At 38.8% G+C, this 15,006-nt stretch overlaps 1 protein-coding gene across 8 annotated transcripts in view; it reads left to right on the forward strand.

Moving 5' to 3' along the window:
* Window positions 1-597: 597 nt before the first annotated feature.
* Window positions 598-15,006, forward strand: part of GARNL3 (GTPase activating Rap/RanGAP domain like 3) — a 45,439-nt gene continuing 31,030 nt past the window's right edge. For 6 of the 8 annotated variants that reach the window (XM_042878922.1, XM_042878924.1, XM_042878929.1 and 3 more), the window contains exons 1-6: window positions 3,663-3,816; window positions 10,274-10,343; window positions 11,061-11,135; window positions 12,482-12,581; window positions 12,977-13,095; window positions 13,921-13,985. In XM_042878922.1, the coding sequence (XP_042734856.1) occupies window positions 3,761-3,816; window positions 10,274-10,343; window positions 11,061-11,135; window positions 12,482-12,581; window positions 12,977-13,095; window positions 13,921-13,985 (485 nt within the window). In that variant the 5' untranslated portion in view covers window positions 3,663-3,760. Of the gene's footprint in view, window positions 718-3,662; window positions 3,817-10,273; window positions 10,344-11,060; window positions 11,136-12,481; window positions 12,582-12,976; window positions 13,096-13,920; window positions 13,986-15,006 lie in introns of those variants that run through there. The other 2 variants (XM_042878927.1, XM_042878928.1) reach the window with 2 other exon arrangements.

Below are 15,006 nucleotides of genomic sequence, written 5' to 3' on the forward strand. Positions count from 1 at the left end.
ATACGGGAGCATAGAAGCAGATTGTAGGGCGGGTCAGACTGGGAGGGAGGCAATTCCCTTGGTGGAGTCTGAGAGGTGGGGCCAGAGCCCAAACCTGAGTAAAGCAAAGGCCGCCGGGGTTTGCGGGTCTTGGCTGGGGTTCCATTCATACAACGCCAGCTCCCTTTGCGGCCGGCGCTAGAGACCCGCGGGCTCTAGGACCTGGGCTCGGCAGCCTGCGCCATGGTGCGCGGCGGAAAGGCCCTGGGCTGCCGAGCGCCACACCGCCGCGCGGCCTCCGCCCCTGGTCTCCGTGGCCGCGCGCTCGCCTGGCCCGCCCGAGCAGGGAGCGCTGGGGCGCCGCGGCGCAGGTTTGTCCTGATGCCGTTGTCAGATGCGCAGGGCAACTTCACCGCCAGTTGCTGCTGGTGCCCGGCGCCTCTCAGAGTCCTCTGGTAACTACCTGTCAGCGGCTGCCATTCCGGTAGCGCGGGCTGTGGGCGGGCCGCGGGCGCGGCGCGGCCGGGCGACCCTGTGATGGAGCTGCCTGAGGGCGGCCAGGCAGGCGGGTGACGGCAGTTGTTGCCCGAAAGGGGCAGACAAGCTGCGCGTGCTCACTGCTAATCGGCAGCGGCCTTCCCGACTTGGTGATGACCCTGAAGCGTGAGACGAGAGAGAAAGTGGCTTCGGGTATGGGTTTAAAATAAACCAACAAAGAGAAGATCTAACCCGAATGAGGTCTGTGGGTGAACCAGAGAGGCTTTGATTAAGCTGTGCTTCCAACTGATAACATGAATATATGTATATATATACAAAATATATTCAGTTGAGTTGCGTACATATTCTCAGAGACATAAGAAACGCTTGCCTGCAGGAAAAGAGAGTCTTTTTATTTTTCTTTACATATTGCAAAAGTGTCGTTTGAAATGCATAAATGACTTTTACCATTTGGAAAATTTAGGATGTTTTTAAAATGAATATATTTCATTGTTTTCTTAAAATTACTGTTTTCTTAAAAATGGAGTTTATTATGTGAATTTTCCAAAGCATTTGAGAAGATAATTACTTTTGTTCTACTTATGTAAGATAATGTGTTCTTTGTTTTTTTTTCCCCCCTAGAAGAAAATACAGTTTAGTGGTCTTTTATTTTTCCCTTCCATAAGCTACACGCTTTGTTTATTAACCTTCCTAAAAAAATGAATGAAAGCTTACCCCCGTGTTGAAATTTAATTATCTATTTAAAAAACAAGCATCATGGGTTAGGATTTCTTTGATTTACTGGGTTTTGTTTGGATCTGCATCCCTTATTGCATCAGCTGTGAAATTGCAGAAGCACTTTTTTTTTTTTTTTTTTCCTAAAAGAGCTTTCTGGTCTAGAATACTAAACTCTCTGTCAGCTACAGAGAATGTGCCTTTCTGTTTGGTGTTGAAAGTGAAGGCTACACTTCAGAGGATGTTATTATAGTACTTCTCTTTCCTTACTTCTAAGTAGAAATTTTAATATTTATTTATTAAGGGCCTGGAGCATCTCCCATATTCATTTCTAAGAGTCTGTGATAACTTCCAAAGTGTATTCCCTGTCTGCAAGATGCTGAGTCAGAATTTTGTTAGGAAGACTTGTTTCACATGGCCTTAATAAAAATAATGAGGAGTCTTTATTTTAAGAGAAGTATAGCACAATTTGAAGTTGCTGAGACTACAGGTATCACGAATCTGGTGAATTAAGCCCTTTATTGGTCTTTATGTAAATCATACAAAATGGAATGCTATTACAAAGGCAGAATTAGATTAAGGAAACTATGGAAATTAAACAGAAAGTAATGAGTTTTTTTGATGTTTAAGATTTATTACACTTTGAGTCAAAAAATCATTGAAGTGATGGCATAATACAGAAATCTGATGTGCTGATCTTTTTCATTCAGAGCGTCTGTGTTTGGATTCTATCCTAGCTGGAATTTTTAAGTGCTGTTGAATTTCATGCACATTTCACAGACTCAGGCTTTCAGGAGACTACTTAGAAAGGTATTGATTAACAAAAAAAAACTAGTTTGAAGAGTTAAAGTGAGAATCTTCCATAGTGTCATAATTTCTAGAGTCCATGCAGAGGCAAGGTTCCTTTCTATTCTGTTTAAAACAGAGGTGATTGTGTTTAAAACATTGATATTTTCATTTTAGGATGACAGGGAGGTACCACAGAGCAAATATTTGAGTGAATGCATGCGTTCATTTTAACTATTTTATATGTGTTGTGCAGAAGGAAAGAGGAATAGGGTAAATGACAACTTCTTTGCAGTGAAAGTAAAATAATTTAAGTAATGTTGTGTGTCATTATTTCTATAGAAGTACATCCTTCTGAAGGAGCACGAGATGTGAAATCTTGTTTATGGCAAACTTGTAAAGCAATGGAGATACTCAGGAAGAAGGAAAATTGTGGTTTAGTACAAAATGTTGAGTAGGGTTGATGTTATTTTTTTCAGTACAGAGTTTTGTTTCTCTAGTATAGAAGCTACCTTGAAGCTGTTTTACTGGCAGTGTATATTCTTGTTCATTAGGATGCTTTGATATACCAGCAGTCAGCCTTGAGTTTCAAGTGTTATTTGGTGAAAATTAATTTCTGTTGGCATGTAGAATATATAAATACTGGTTTGCAATAAACCTGTTTGTGGTTACTGGTTGGATTTGTGTTATGAAATTTAAGTTATAATGTAACTAACTTCCGTACATGTAGTCTGCAAAAAAATTAAGGTATTCTTTACAAGGCATTATTTTATAAGGCTAAAAACAATTTTTTCCATTGACTTCTAAAACTGGAAGATCTTTCCCATACACAGGAGATAATCCTTCAATAACAAAAGCAACATTTAGTGATACTTTAGTTAACAACTAAATGCAAAGCATTGTTTACAGTACTTAGCCATTTATCTTCCTGTAATGTCTTGCTTGTAGACATAAGTTTTAATTTTTAAAAAGAAAGTTGTAGCCACTAAAGTGCAGATTCTTGCTGGCTTTGAAGATTAGTTTGGGTGGTGACTCTCCTGTCCAAACATGAATAGTAAAATCAGAATAGTGTATCTAATGAGGTGAGATTATTTCCTAAGTTGGTAAATGTTATTATTTTAAATTTGATGTCATTATTTCTGTCTGAAAGAACTATGACATGCTACAATTATCTACATATATGAAGGAAAAAGCAGTGTGCAGGAGAAAGCATGAAGAGATGTTACTCCAGAAGTATCCCACACAGGGAATTCTTACTCTTTTTTGGCCCTGGAGTAAAATGAAAACAATTATTTAAATTTTGTTCATTGAGCATCATATTCATATCATATCACTTAGACGCAGTCGTTGGATGCCTGCAGCTTACGATTCTTCCTCTGACTTTCAGACATTGGGTATTACTTGGGGACAGCGATATGCTTCTCTATAACAGCAGACATTTTTATGTGAGAGGCTGAGCGAATAGATAAAGCTTCTCCTGTGTGGACTTGAGACGGCAGCTGCCGAACTGCCAGTGCTTGGCCGACAGCAGAGCCCGTGTTTCTCGCACCGCACCTCTCGCTGCGAAGGGCGGGCCGCTCGCCTCCGATTAGGACTACAGCTCCCGGCGGTCTTCGCGGCGGCGCGACCAGCAGCGCGGAGTCTGAGCAGCTCGCGCAGCATAGCGGGCGCGCGCGCGAGGCGCCTGTGCGTCCGGGCAGCGGGATGTGTGAGAGGAGATCTCGTCGTCTCTCTCGAGCGAGACGCGACGCTGGAGCGGTGAGGTCCTGGCCTCGCCGCCTGCATGGAGCTGAGCAGCGCAGAGGCGGTGTCCACCCGTTTCCTCGGCCTTACTCAGCGGTACTGGAGCCAAAGAGGCGGCTCGGGCGGGGCGCGGCGTTCCGAGGGCCCGCGCTGCCGATGACGGAGAGGCGGTGTTGTGTTCGTACTGTGCGGGGGGCCTGGGGATGGGGGCTGACGGGCTTTCGAGGAATAGTGCTGCAGGCTCCCGGCCGGCACTCAGCGGAGCGCTGCGAGCCCCGGGACTCGGCCACTTGCTCTGGGGTTGCTGCTGGTGGCGTGAGCGGAGCCGGACGGGTCGCCCGCGGGCCAGTTATTTCGCGTGCTTATGTCTGTGCCCGCCTCTTCAATGAAAATGGATTAACCAGTACGATATGTCGAAGGGCTGGGAGGTAAAGACGTGTAAGTAAGGAGACAGCAGAGTCAAAGAGGGCATGCAAGCTGTGACTTTGTTATCAAGTAGTTGTAACATGCAAGCTCACCTTTTTCTGTCGCATCTCCTCCCCCCAAACCTCCTCCATGTAAAGTGCTTTCAGGTGTCAAAGTCCTAAGATGCAAGGCACTTGATGCTTGAGTGGTAAAAATACATGCCTTTTAAGTGTGGGTTACAGAATATATGAAAACTTGCTTTGCCATTTGGCTTTCGGACTGTTAAAGTTTGTAGGAGTTTCTGATGAAATGAGCGGAAAGCTTGTCCTCTTTCCTCTTCCTCATCTATTAGGATACAAAACCTTTGTTTATAAACAAGTGAGAGAGGGAAATAGAGTTTGCTGTACGCACTGCACAAATGTGTTTAAACTGTTTTGTTTGATTTCTTGTTTCTCATATATATTAAAACGCATGGCGATATAAGTAAACTAACTTATTAAGGCAAATAAGTCTGAGCCACAGGGAAGCTAGCATATATTTCAGTGCTGGCTGTATTTGCCCTAATACAACAATAGCTATATTTGAAACTGGCATAACTGGAACAAAGTATTTTTCTAGCATAGATCAGGTCGAGACAGAGGAAGGATGTAAGCTATACTGAAGAAAATTAGTAAGAAAAGCTAATAGTAACTACAGCATATTTTTTAAATGAGATGATATGAGAAGTCAGAGAGTTGATGAGAAAAATCTCTAGTAACCAAGAATGGAAAGCTGAAGAATGTGCACACTGGAATTCACTGTGGAATATGTGCAGTTATGCAAATAACATGATAATCTATATTTTGTCTTTTCATAAATTAAGGTGCTTAGCTTTGCCAAGGTTGTCTATTTAGCATTTATGTGAGTGCAAGATTCTGCTTCTAATTGCTTAATATGAAGTATGGTAGGAAGCAGTTGGGTTGATGAGTACCAAAGACTACCTTTCAGGTGTAATTCTGATGTGAAAAGGATAGTGTGTGAAAGTTATACATGTTTTAGCCATTTTGAATCAGGATGCAGAAGGATACGACTATTATTGCAAAAGCACTGATGGATAACTGTTACTGACTTGCATGACAATGTATGTGGTGGTGAGCATGAAGAGTTCTTTTTGATCCTGTCTGAAAGCTGTTTGAAAAAAAGTGCATCTTTTGTTTCCTCAGACTGTTACAGAATTTATTTGCAACCCTTAAAATAAGTATATTGAGCAAACAGGAGTTGAATGCACCCTTAGTTAGTTAGTTAGTGATATTAAACTGAAAGGTGCTGTTTACTCCCTAGAAGTATGGGAGGCCTTCTTGGGTTCTAGGTATGTTGGAGCATTGGCAATCAGCACTGGCACGATATTCAACAAAGATAAATGCTAGGTGAAGTAATGCCGGTCGCAGACTGGGAAATGGGTGGCTAGAGAGCAGCTCTGCAAAAGAGATCTGGGGTTGCTGATTGTCAGTGGGCACAACATGAGTCAGTGGTGTACACTGGGAGCCAAAAGAGCAAACTGCGTTTTAAGATTAAATGCAGCAGAGACAGCTGGTGAAAAGGGATGATTCTCCCACTGTATTTTAATATTGGTGCGGCTTCACCTTGAACATGGAGTTCAGTTCTGGGCTCCACAAAGTAGAAAAAAGACTGTTAAGATAATTGAATGCATCCAGAGAAGGGCAACAAAGCTGATAAAAGGGCTGGAAGTTGTGTGCTGTGAGGACAGACAGAGAACACTCAGGTTGTCTAGTCTGGAGAAAAGAAGGCTACTAAGAACTAAGAAGTTACTTCCATTGCTCTTTAAAACATCCTGAGGAGTGGAAGCGGAGAGTGAGGTGACGATCTGTTCTTCCTGGTAACCATAGCAGTGGCACAAAACTGTGCCGTTAGAGGTTTAGACTGGATACTTGAATAAATCTCTTTACTGTGAGAGTGATCAGGCACTGTAACGGGCTTCTTAGTGAGGTCATTAATGTTCCATGTCTGTTGGTGTTCAAGAGGCACTTGGATAGTACCCTTAATAATACAATCAACTTTTTGTTATTGTGGAAATGGAAAAAAAATTAAAAATAAAAAATTCCAATAACCATACTCAGACTGTTACTTCCCAGGCTCTTTATTATGGGATACTAGGCATATATGTTAATATCTATTTTACATTTTTGTATTTCTAAATTAACTGTTTTGAAGTCATGCCCTCCTTTGCTTTGATAACCTATGCTTTTGTTACCTTAGTGTACTCCTCTGTTATATACCTGTAACAATTTTCTTGTTGTACAATGTTTATTTTTGAATAACACTTTGTATTTTACTTCTGAAGCTTTTAATTAGCATCTGACCATATTATCTTTGCAGAATTAATATGCTGTGAGAGGAGTTCAACTTTAAGTCTGCTGAAGTATAGGATTTAGTTTGTGGGTATGCAGATAGCTGTAAAATGCCATCATAATTCTCCAATTTTATTCTTCAGATAATTCATACGATGACACTTTTCTCTACTTTCATCCACTTTGAGATTAGCTTTTACTAAGGCAGGAAGGAGTTTAATTTTATAAACTCAGCGTACTTTTTTTTTCTGTTTTGTGGACCTATCACAATTTATGAAACTCTCTGAAAATTACCCGGGTGTGGATGATGTTATTGAAAGCACAGTAGACTGGTGATTCCCTTTGTGGTGACTTTGGAATTTGTGTTGTGTCTGGAATTAGGTCAGCCCCATAAAACAGTTTCCTCACTGCTAGGCTTCCCCAAAACTTGACAAGATTTACTGTGTTAGTGACTCTTACTGGTTTTTCTTTTTTCGCTTGGTGACAGGATGAGGGGAAATGATTTTAAACTGGCAGAGGGTAGGTTTGAGTGAGATGTTGGTTAGAAATTCTTTACCGTGAGGGTGGTGAGACACTGGAACAGGTTGCCCAGAGATGTTGTAGGTGCCCGCACCCTGGAAGCATTCAAGGCCAGGCTGGATGGGGCTCTGAGCAACTTGGTCTAGCGGAAGGTATCCCTGCCAACCCCTCTGCTGTAGGAATTAGATGATGTTAAAGGTCCATTCCAACCCAAACCATTCTATGAATCTGTGTATTTCTTCACTTAGTCAGAGACTGAACTTAGAATTTCAAAGGTCAGCAACAGCAAAGTCTGCTCATCTACCACCATTACTGACAGCGGCAAATGCTTGTTGATTAAAATTGCTTTTACAGTAATTTGCAAGCACACTTAGCCACAAAAATGAATTGTACAGAACAAAAGCAGTACACAGAGAAAATCCTAGCACTACATTTATCCAACTTTTCTGTAAAAGTCAATATATTATGTAAAATACTTAGTGTCTTAAAATATATTGCAATTGAGGTATTCAGTTTCCTTCATGAAGTATATGCCAAGTTTCACATGAGTTGCAGAATGCAGGAACTTAAAACCTAATGCATGGAGTACAATTTCTGATCCATGCTTTCCAAATTCTTCCCAAGATGTGAGAAGAGGCTTAATCCTGTATGAAATTAAACTTGAGAACTCCTTGTTCTACATGGAAGAAAAAAAAAAAAAATCAGATGTCCCTATTTTTGTCTGTTTGTTTAAGATTGTTTCATCTGTCTTGATGTGTGAGCTGGATGGGTGCACAATAATGTTGACCAAAACTGGCTGAATGGCGGGGCCCAGAGTGTTGTGGTCAGTGGTGCAAAGTCTAGTTGGAGACAAGTGACTAGTTGAGTAGTCTAGGAATCAATCCAACTGTGTTTGACATCTTCATTAATGATTTGGATGTCTGGGCAAAATGTACCTTCAATGAGTTTGCAGGTGACAAAAAAAAAAAAAAAAACAACTGTGCAGTGGCAGATAAACCACAGGATTGTGCTGCCATCCAGAGACTTCAACAAGTTGGAAAAGTGGACTAACAAATATCTCATGACAAGACAAGATGCATTTGACCCCTTAGAGTGCGAGAGCTGCTTTTGTTTAAAGATCAGGAAGCATTTTTTGTGTATGGATAATAGAGCACTGGTACAAGCTGCCCAAAGAGTTCTTTCTCTCCTTTTTGTCTGCTTCTTTTTTTGCAGTGGGGAAAAAGGAGGAGTTTTTGTTTTTGGTTACAGCGCAAGCTTTTTGGACCACAGGCTTCAATGTTTATTTTCTGTCAGATAAGATTCCTTAATATTTGTGTCTATGAAAAAGTGCATCATAGGTAAGGTCAAATGTAGTTGGTTTGGTGGCAAGGGCAAGGATCCAAGCTCTTTTTTTCTTTTTTTTTCTGTTGCGGACTTTTCTCTACTGTGCATATTCCCAGTATGAGATTGTACTGTTTTCTTGGAAGGTGTTTCATTGTGATCCTCGGGAAACTTAAGATTATTGACTGTTCACGTTCAAAATAAGTTTGTTGTGCAGGTCACCAAAAGCTGAAAGCTTAAGTTATTATATTTGTGTTTATGTATGTTTTGCTAGTGGACGAGGTAAGCACAAAGGTCTCAGACACCGAGTTAAAGAAGTGTGTTTACTTAAGTTTAAAACAATGAGTTAATAAATGAAATTATGCAGCAAGAATAAAACAGAACAAGGCAGTGCAACTAACTGTTACTACGTGAGGATAGTGATTAAGAAATACACATTTCCAATTGCCCTAATACTTTACCATTATTCAGATCCCCAGCTGCTGGGGAGCCCCGGTTACAGCCAGGATTTAGAGCCTTTTCCAGCAACTGGGAGGTTCTGTGCAGTGCACCCACTCTTAGGTGAGGTCTCCAGATTTGCTGCAAGGGAGTCCAGCTTTTAAACTGTTGAATAACCAAGTTTACTTGACAATTAGGTGGAAACATCTGGTTTCATTCTCCCTTTGGATTTCACCTAAAGCCTGGCCAGGGCTCAAGGAGAAGTCAAGTACGTTTGTGTACTCATAGGCCTTGAAACAATGCTTCTAAACAAGGAAAGGTTAGTACGTTCCAGTAGTGCTTTAGCTAAGCTACATCTCTTGCTAATGAGATGTTTTGTTCAAGATACGTATTTCACTAATGATCGCACATATTTTACTAATGTTCAGATACTGATGATACATAACGCTGGGTTGTGGGATTCATCTGAGGTCAACTTTGATTCCAGGACTAGCGTTCAGCTGTTAGTTCTTCAACGTAATTATGTTTCCAACTGAGTAATTGTTTTGGAGCTTTTTAAAATCGAATCTAATGTGGATTATCCTCAGTTCCTATAGGCGACTGGTTTTATTGCTATTGTGGAATGTATGTGTACCTTAGACATCAGAACTGTGGCTTCATTGCCTTCAGAGGCAATAGAGTCATTTTAATTGGAAAAAAAAAAGATCTCCATTAAAGCTGACAGTAGAGTGAATTGAAAGTAAGTTTGGAAATATGATGGTGTGACTGAGTTGCTAGCTTTGGCACTAATTAGTCAAAATTCTTGTTGTACTTGCATCTAAATATTTATTTTGCTTTAACATGTACAACTATGCCTTCTGTTACAAATATGGGAGGATTAGTGTCTATAGTTGGAGGTGTTTGCCCTCTGTTTTGAGCTTGCGAAATACATGCTGATTTGCTTAATGAGATGTAATGTTGTAAGATGGTAAATGCTAGTGCATGTAGACTTTGAATGTGAAATTCAATGTCTCCTTTTGCTTGCATGACAGTTTTATCTTTGTTATAGGTGGAGAAAACCTGTCAATGCTGTTCCTTTGTTACGCTTTTGAATTAAAACAATTGTTTAATTGCTGTATATAGTCTAAAAAAAAAAAAGAGTTTCTGGAAAAAAAATATTTAGCAGCATGCTGAGCATAGCTTATTGAACATAGTGCAGTTGTCCTGTTTGAAGCACAAAGTTTTGCATTTATAAACCACTTTGGAATTCCAAATTGGTCACATCATGACTAGATATTTAATTTAATAGTAGATTTTGCTTACAGTCAAGACACAGAGATTTCTGTTCTTTTGGCAGTAGTATGAAAGCCAGACTGCAATGGCTGCTACACTGTGCACATTGTAGGGAGTTTTCCCTGCAATAACAAGCTTACGCACTGGAAACCTTGTTCAGCAGGGATGGCTTTTGTTCATGGTAGTGTGTAGGGTTGCATGAGATCTAGGGCTTGTTGAATGTGTATACTGATGAAGCATTTCTGTTCCAGCTCAGTCTCTGAAGATCTTGGTTGCAGACGTGGAGAGTTCAGCAGGAAGCACTATGGATCCGTGGAGCTTGTAAGTTTGTTTGCCCATCCTTTAATTTAAACAGCTTTTAATGTGGAATTCAAATCCTTTTCATTTCCAGGTAAAAAATTGCATCTAGTTTGGAAAATGCTTATTCTAAGCTGGACTAGAAAAATTAAAGGGTAGTAAAAAGAGACTTCAGAACAGCTGTGTGAGGTGTGTGCTATGTAATCTTTTTACAACCTTACTTGGGAAGCTTTCATTTTAATGGGCACAAAATATTATGTAAATATCCTGTTTACACCACTACCCCTCAAACCTTCCCCCCCCCCCCCCCCCCCCCCCAAAAATTCAGAAACATTGAAATTGATCTATGGTTCCTCCTGTAAGTTGAAAACTGCAAAATATTATGTTTCTATTTGATAAGGCATGTGCAATTATTCAAGTTAAAAACTGTGTGCTTGCCTATGTGTTAACGTAAGCATGCATGTGTCTGATTTTATGTGTACTTGCCTCTGTGTACTGGGAAGGAAAGAACTAAAAGAACTAGGTTAGGGTCTGCTAGATGAGTGTATAGCTCTCCCATTCGTGTATCCTTAGAGTTATATTTGGATCATTGCAAATCTGTAGTCAGATGGGTAGCAGCTGTGCTGATTCCCCTGTGAGTTTTGATAGGACACCTGGAAGAAAAAGAAACCCAGTAAGATTCAGTTGCTGATCATATGGATATTTTTGGAACTAGAAACTCTATCTTAAACTCTCTCATAGCTTATATCTAGTGATGCTGATGGAGCTATTCAGAGAGCTGGACGATTCCGTGTGGAAAATGGCTCCGCTGATGAGGTAAGTGGTTAAACATATGTAAAGCTGAAAAAATAATTCAGTTTCAGTTTCTCAACCGGAAGAAGTAGTTACAGTCAATTACTAGGAGAGTGATCTTGAAGGATGTTAAATAATATGAAAATGTAAGAATCCAAGAGGAGGGAAATGGTGTTTGTTACCCCCCAAGATTAGCTTAAGTATTTGTTTAGGAGTACACAATCTCAGCAATTTAATTTTTAAGGAAAGAGATGATATTTCCTTTTTTTTTGTAATACTTTGCTCAGCTTATGAAATTAGAAGAAAAATATTCATTTTATCCTCTGCAGTCCCTAATTCACCATGTTACACCAGTGTCCCCTTTGTGCTTGTTTTGTTGGTTTTTTTTTTTGTAAGTTTTTCCTTGGTGTGATGAAGGTATAGCATCTTTTTCTTTTTTTTTCCTAGATGTGTTTAGGCAGTTATGTTTATTTTTAAATATGAGACGAAGAAGCTGAGTGGAGTCTGAAAGAGTCATTCACCTTAAGTTCTCCAGCAACACTTAGATTTCTCCTTAACTAATTGGGGGGGGAAGGGGGGTGGAAGGCTATCTTCCTTTGAAAATCATTTTTGGCTGTAAATAGCACCATAATATTTGAAGAAAGAAAACTTCATAGTCTTGAAGAGTATGTAAGGTCTTGGTAAACTTATGATGAACTGATATGAATCATAAGTTATTAGTTTGCATCAGCATTGGGTGCAGCATTAAATTAGATATTCTGCATTGATTCCCTCTTGGGTCGTGTTCTGTAGATTGGATTTTCAGTTCAGTTTCATGCAGTACAAAAGCTCTTTATCTTTTATTATAGATAGATTCTCTGAGTGACTGGTGAATACCACATGATAAATAGACATGGCCTATTCCTTATGAATGCTCGTAGTGGAAAAGGAGTGAGGCATGCTGAATTTCTACAGCATTATCTGCTCCAGTTAGGAGTCCTTGAGAAATATTTTGGGAAGAAAGGAGAAAATGAAACTTGTGAGGAGAGAAATCTGTTTATTTATTCATTTACTCTTAAATTTTAAAAACATAGGTCTTCAAATTAAACATTTAAAGATCTGCTTTTCAGTGGGATGCTAAGGTATTACCTGTAATAGTGATATGAAGGGAGAAGACTGCAGTTATTTAAAAAACAGAAGAAAAATGCTTTAATTTCAACTATACAACAACTCACTTCAGAATAATTCTTGGCTTTTGGAAAAAAAGGAAAAAGGGTGTACAACTAGAATTCTTCCAGTGAATTGACCATGCTTGGTGGCTTCTTCAACTGTTACGTTCTCAATTTTTTTAATGCAGCATTTGACTGAACTGTCTCCCAATTCTTTTTCAGAATACAGGCTACACTCCAGGTACATGGCACAGGACAGATGTGCATTTGGAAAATCCAGAGTATTATACAAGATGGTATTTCAAATATTTTTTAGGAAAAGGTATTAGTGTTTTTGTGAATTGCCTGAATTTTTGTTCTGTGCAAAAAAAAAAAAAAAAAGGTATCTTTGAATTCCTGTTATTTATATATTGAAAAAGGATGGTATTAACTTAATATTAATGTGTTTTCTGTCCTGTATTGAATGCAAGTTCTTATTTCATGTATTTTTAACTTGAAGACAGAGGATGTGGTTCTGTAAGCAGAAGAAATCCTGCTAATGAACAGGAAGATTTTTAAGCCCTTCTAGGCCTTAAAATCTATACCTCTCTTGTCTTTTAATGCATATCTTGTATAAATAAATATTTACATAAATAAGCGTTTATTTTCTATGTTTTGTGTATTTTATGAGTATGTGTGTTTTCTTGACAGTGGATAATACTACTTTTCTTCCAATAGTTCATCAAAATTATATAGGTACAGACTCAGAGAAGAACCCTTTCTTTCTGTCTGTTGTACTTTCTGACCAAAATAATCAGCGTGTTCCTCAATACCATTCAATTCTTTGGAGAAAAACGGTAAGAAATAAATACTTAATTGTTGCTTTGCCTTTTTTGTTCATTTGTATCGTTGTTTGTTTTAGATGCATTGATCATAGACTTTTCTGCTTTCTTCAGAATTTCAGTATTTAGTATGTAGTTTTTATTTTGTAGGAGAATGTAAAATTCTACCCTAGTAGATAGCACTAAGCTAGCTTAGTGGGTAACTTACACTAAATTTTCTGACAGAGATTTATGACAGTAGTTATTTTGTAATTTTTCTTACGTGGAGTTCTGCATTATTTTTGGAAATGTTGCCTAAATTGTTTTTGATTTATGTTTTGTGATGAATTTATATAGTGACTTCATAGTACAGATATACTGATATTTTTATATGATAATAAGAACATAGCTAAATGTGATACTGGTTTCATTGATATCTTGAGGATTTTTTTCCCAGGGACCTCTTCATAATGACCTATATCTAAACAATTGATTTAATACCTTTCAGTACAGCGTTGTACTGTAACTTTCCTTTTGAAGTTCCTCCGTGCCAGCGTAGTCAGAACTGAGAAAAAAAAATTTTGCATCATCCATGCCTTTTCACATTCAGCTTATTTCAGTAGGAAATACAACTAAGTAAAGCTAGTATGATCTTGATTTTTGCATTTTACTTAATTGTTTTTTTATCAGTATTCCTATTTTAATATATAGAAAAATCGGTATAACCTGCAATGCCTCCTTGCTTTGTTTGTTTGTTTTTTTTTGTTTGTTTGTTTTTTGTTTGTTTGTGTTTTTTGTTTTTTGTTTGGTTGGTTTTTTGTTTGTTTGGTTTTTTGTTTGTTTTGTTTTTCCACTTTATAGGGTACTCAGAAAATATGTCTCCCTTACAGTCCCACAAAAACATTATCAGTGAAATCTATATTAAGGTATGTATTAACAAGTAAATTATCTGATATTTGTCTTTTACTGTAAATCAGAACTTGTTTCATTATTTTCATGATAGATTTTAAAAAGCAGGAATAATAGGCTTGCAAGTCTTCATCACTGAGGACAGCAAAACGTACTTTTAATACCTGCCCTATAGTAGACAAAGTGACAACTTACAATAGATTGATTCTCAACACTTTAGTGGTTGAGAAGAACGACCTACTTAAATTAGACAGGCCAGGAGCAGGAGTAAAGAGCAGCAGATTTTGACTAGAGAGCAGATTATGTGGCACTGACAAGAGGAAGCAAACAAGGGAGAAACCAAGAATTTTATCTGCAAGTGATTGTTTCCTTGCAAATCCACACTTTGTGTGATTTATACACCCTGTCAGTGAGACTAAAAGATTCTTTCCCCCAGCCAGTCAGTATGAGCACACTTATACTGTTCTGCCACTTTTCTGACAGAAGAGAATATAAAGTGAGCAGCCCAATACCATTTCTGTTTCTTTTAACTATATTATCAGCTGAAACATCAGAACCCCTTTCTGCAAAGTGTTTATTCAGATTTCATCTGCAGTTTTTATAATCTAGTTATGTGGCATATTTTCTCAAGGTCCTCTCTGAAAACTTCAAATTCAGCCTTCGACTTAGGCAAGGATTGTACTTCCTCTAGAAACTCGTATCAATTGTATTCATTTTGCTGAGCAGGTAGTATGTATCAGATGAATGGGCAGTCATTGGATCTCCAAAACCTTCGATACATAACAGGGTGAAGGCAAATGTCTCTTGCTCAGAGGCTGGTTCACTGGATAAGACTGCTAATGCTGATGTAAGAGAAACATTATGGGAGTAGAGCATATACTGTGAAGTCAGAAGCACCAGATCTGGCTTTTCCACAACTTTCCAAGTTTTATGAGAAGCCCCAGTCCACTGATTTTGCCAGAGAGGCTAGGCAGAACATTGGGGCTCACTTATTGAAATTTTTTATCTCTTGACCTGTGGCTTTGGTTTGATGTCAAG

Source organism: Lagopus leucura, unplaced genomic scaffold (assembly GCF_019238085.1).
Source record: "Lagopus leucura isolate 7727_CA_CO unplaced genomic scaffold, USGS_WTPT01 Super-Scaffold_100022, whole genome shotgun sequence".
NCBI lineage: Eukaryota > Metazoa > Chordata > Aves > Galliformes > Phasianidae > Lagopus > Lagopus leucura.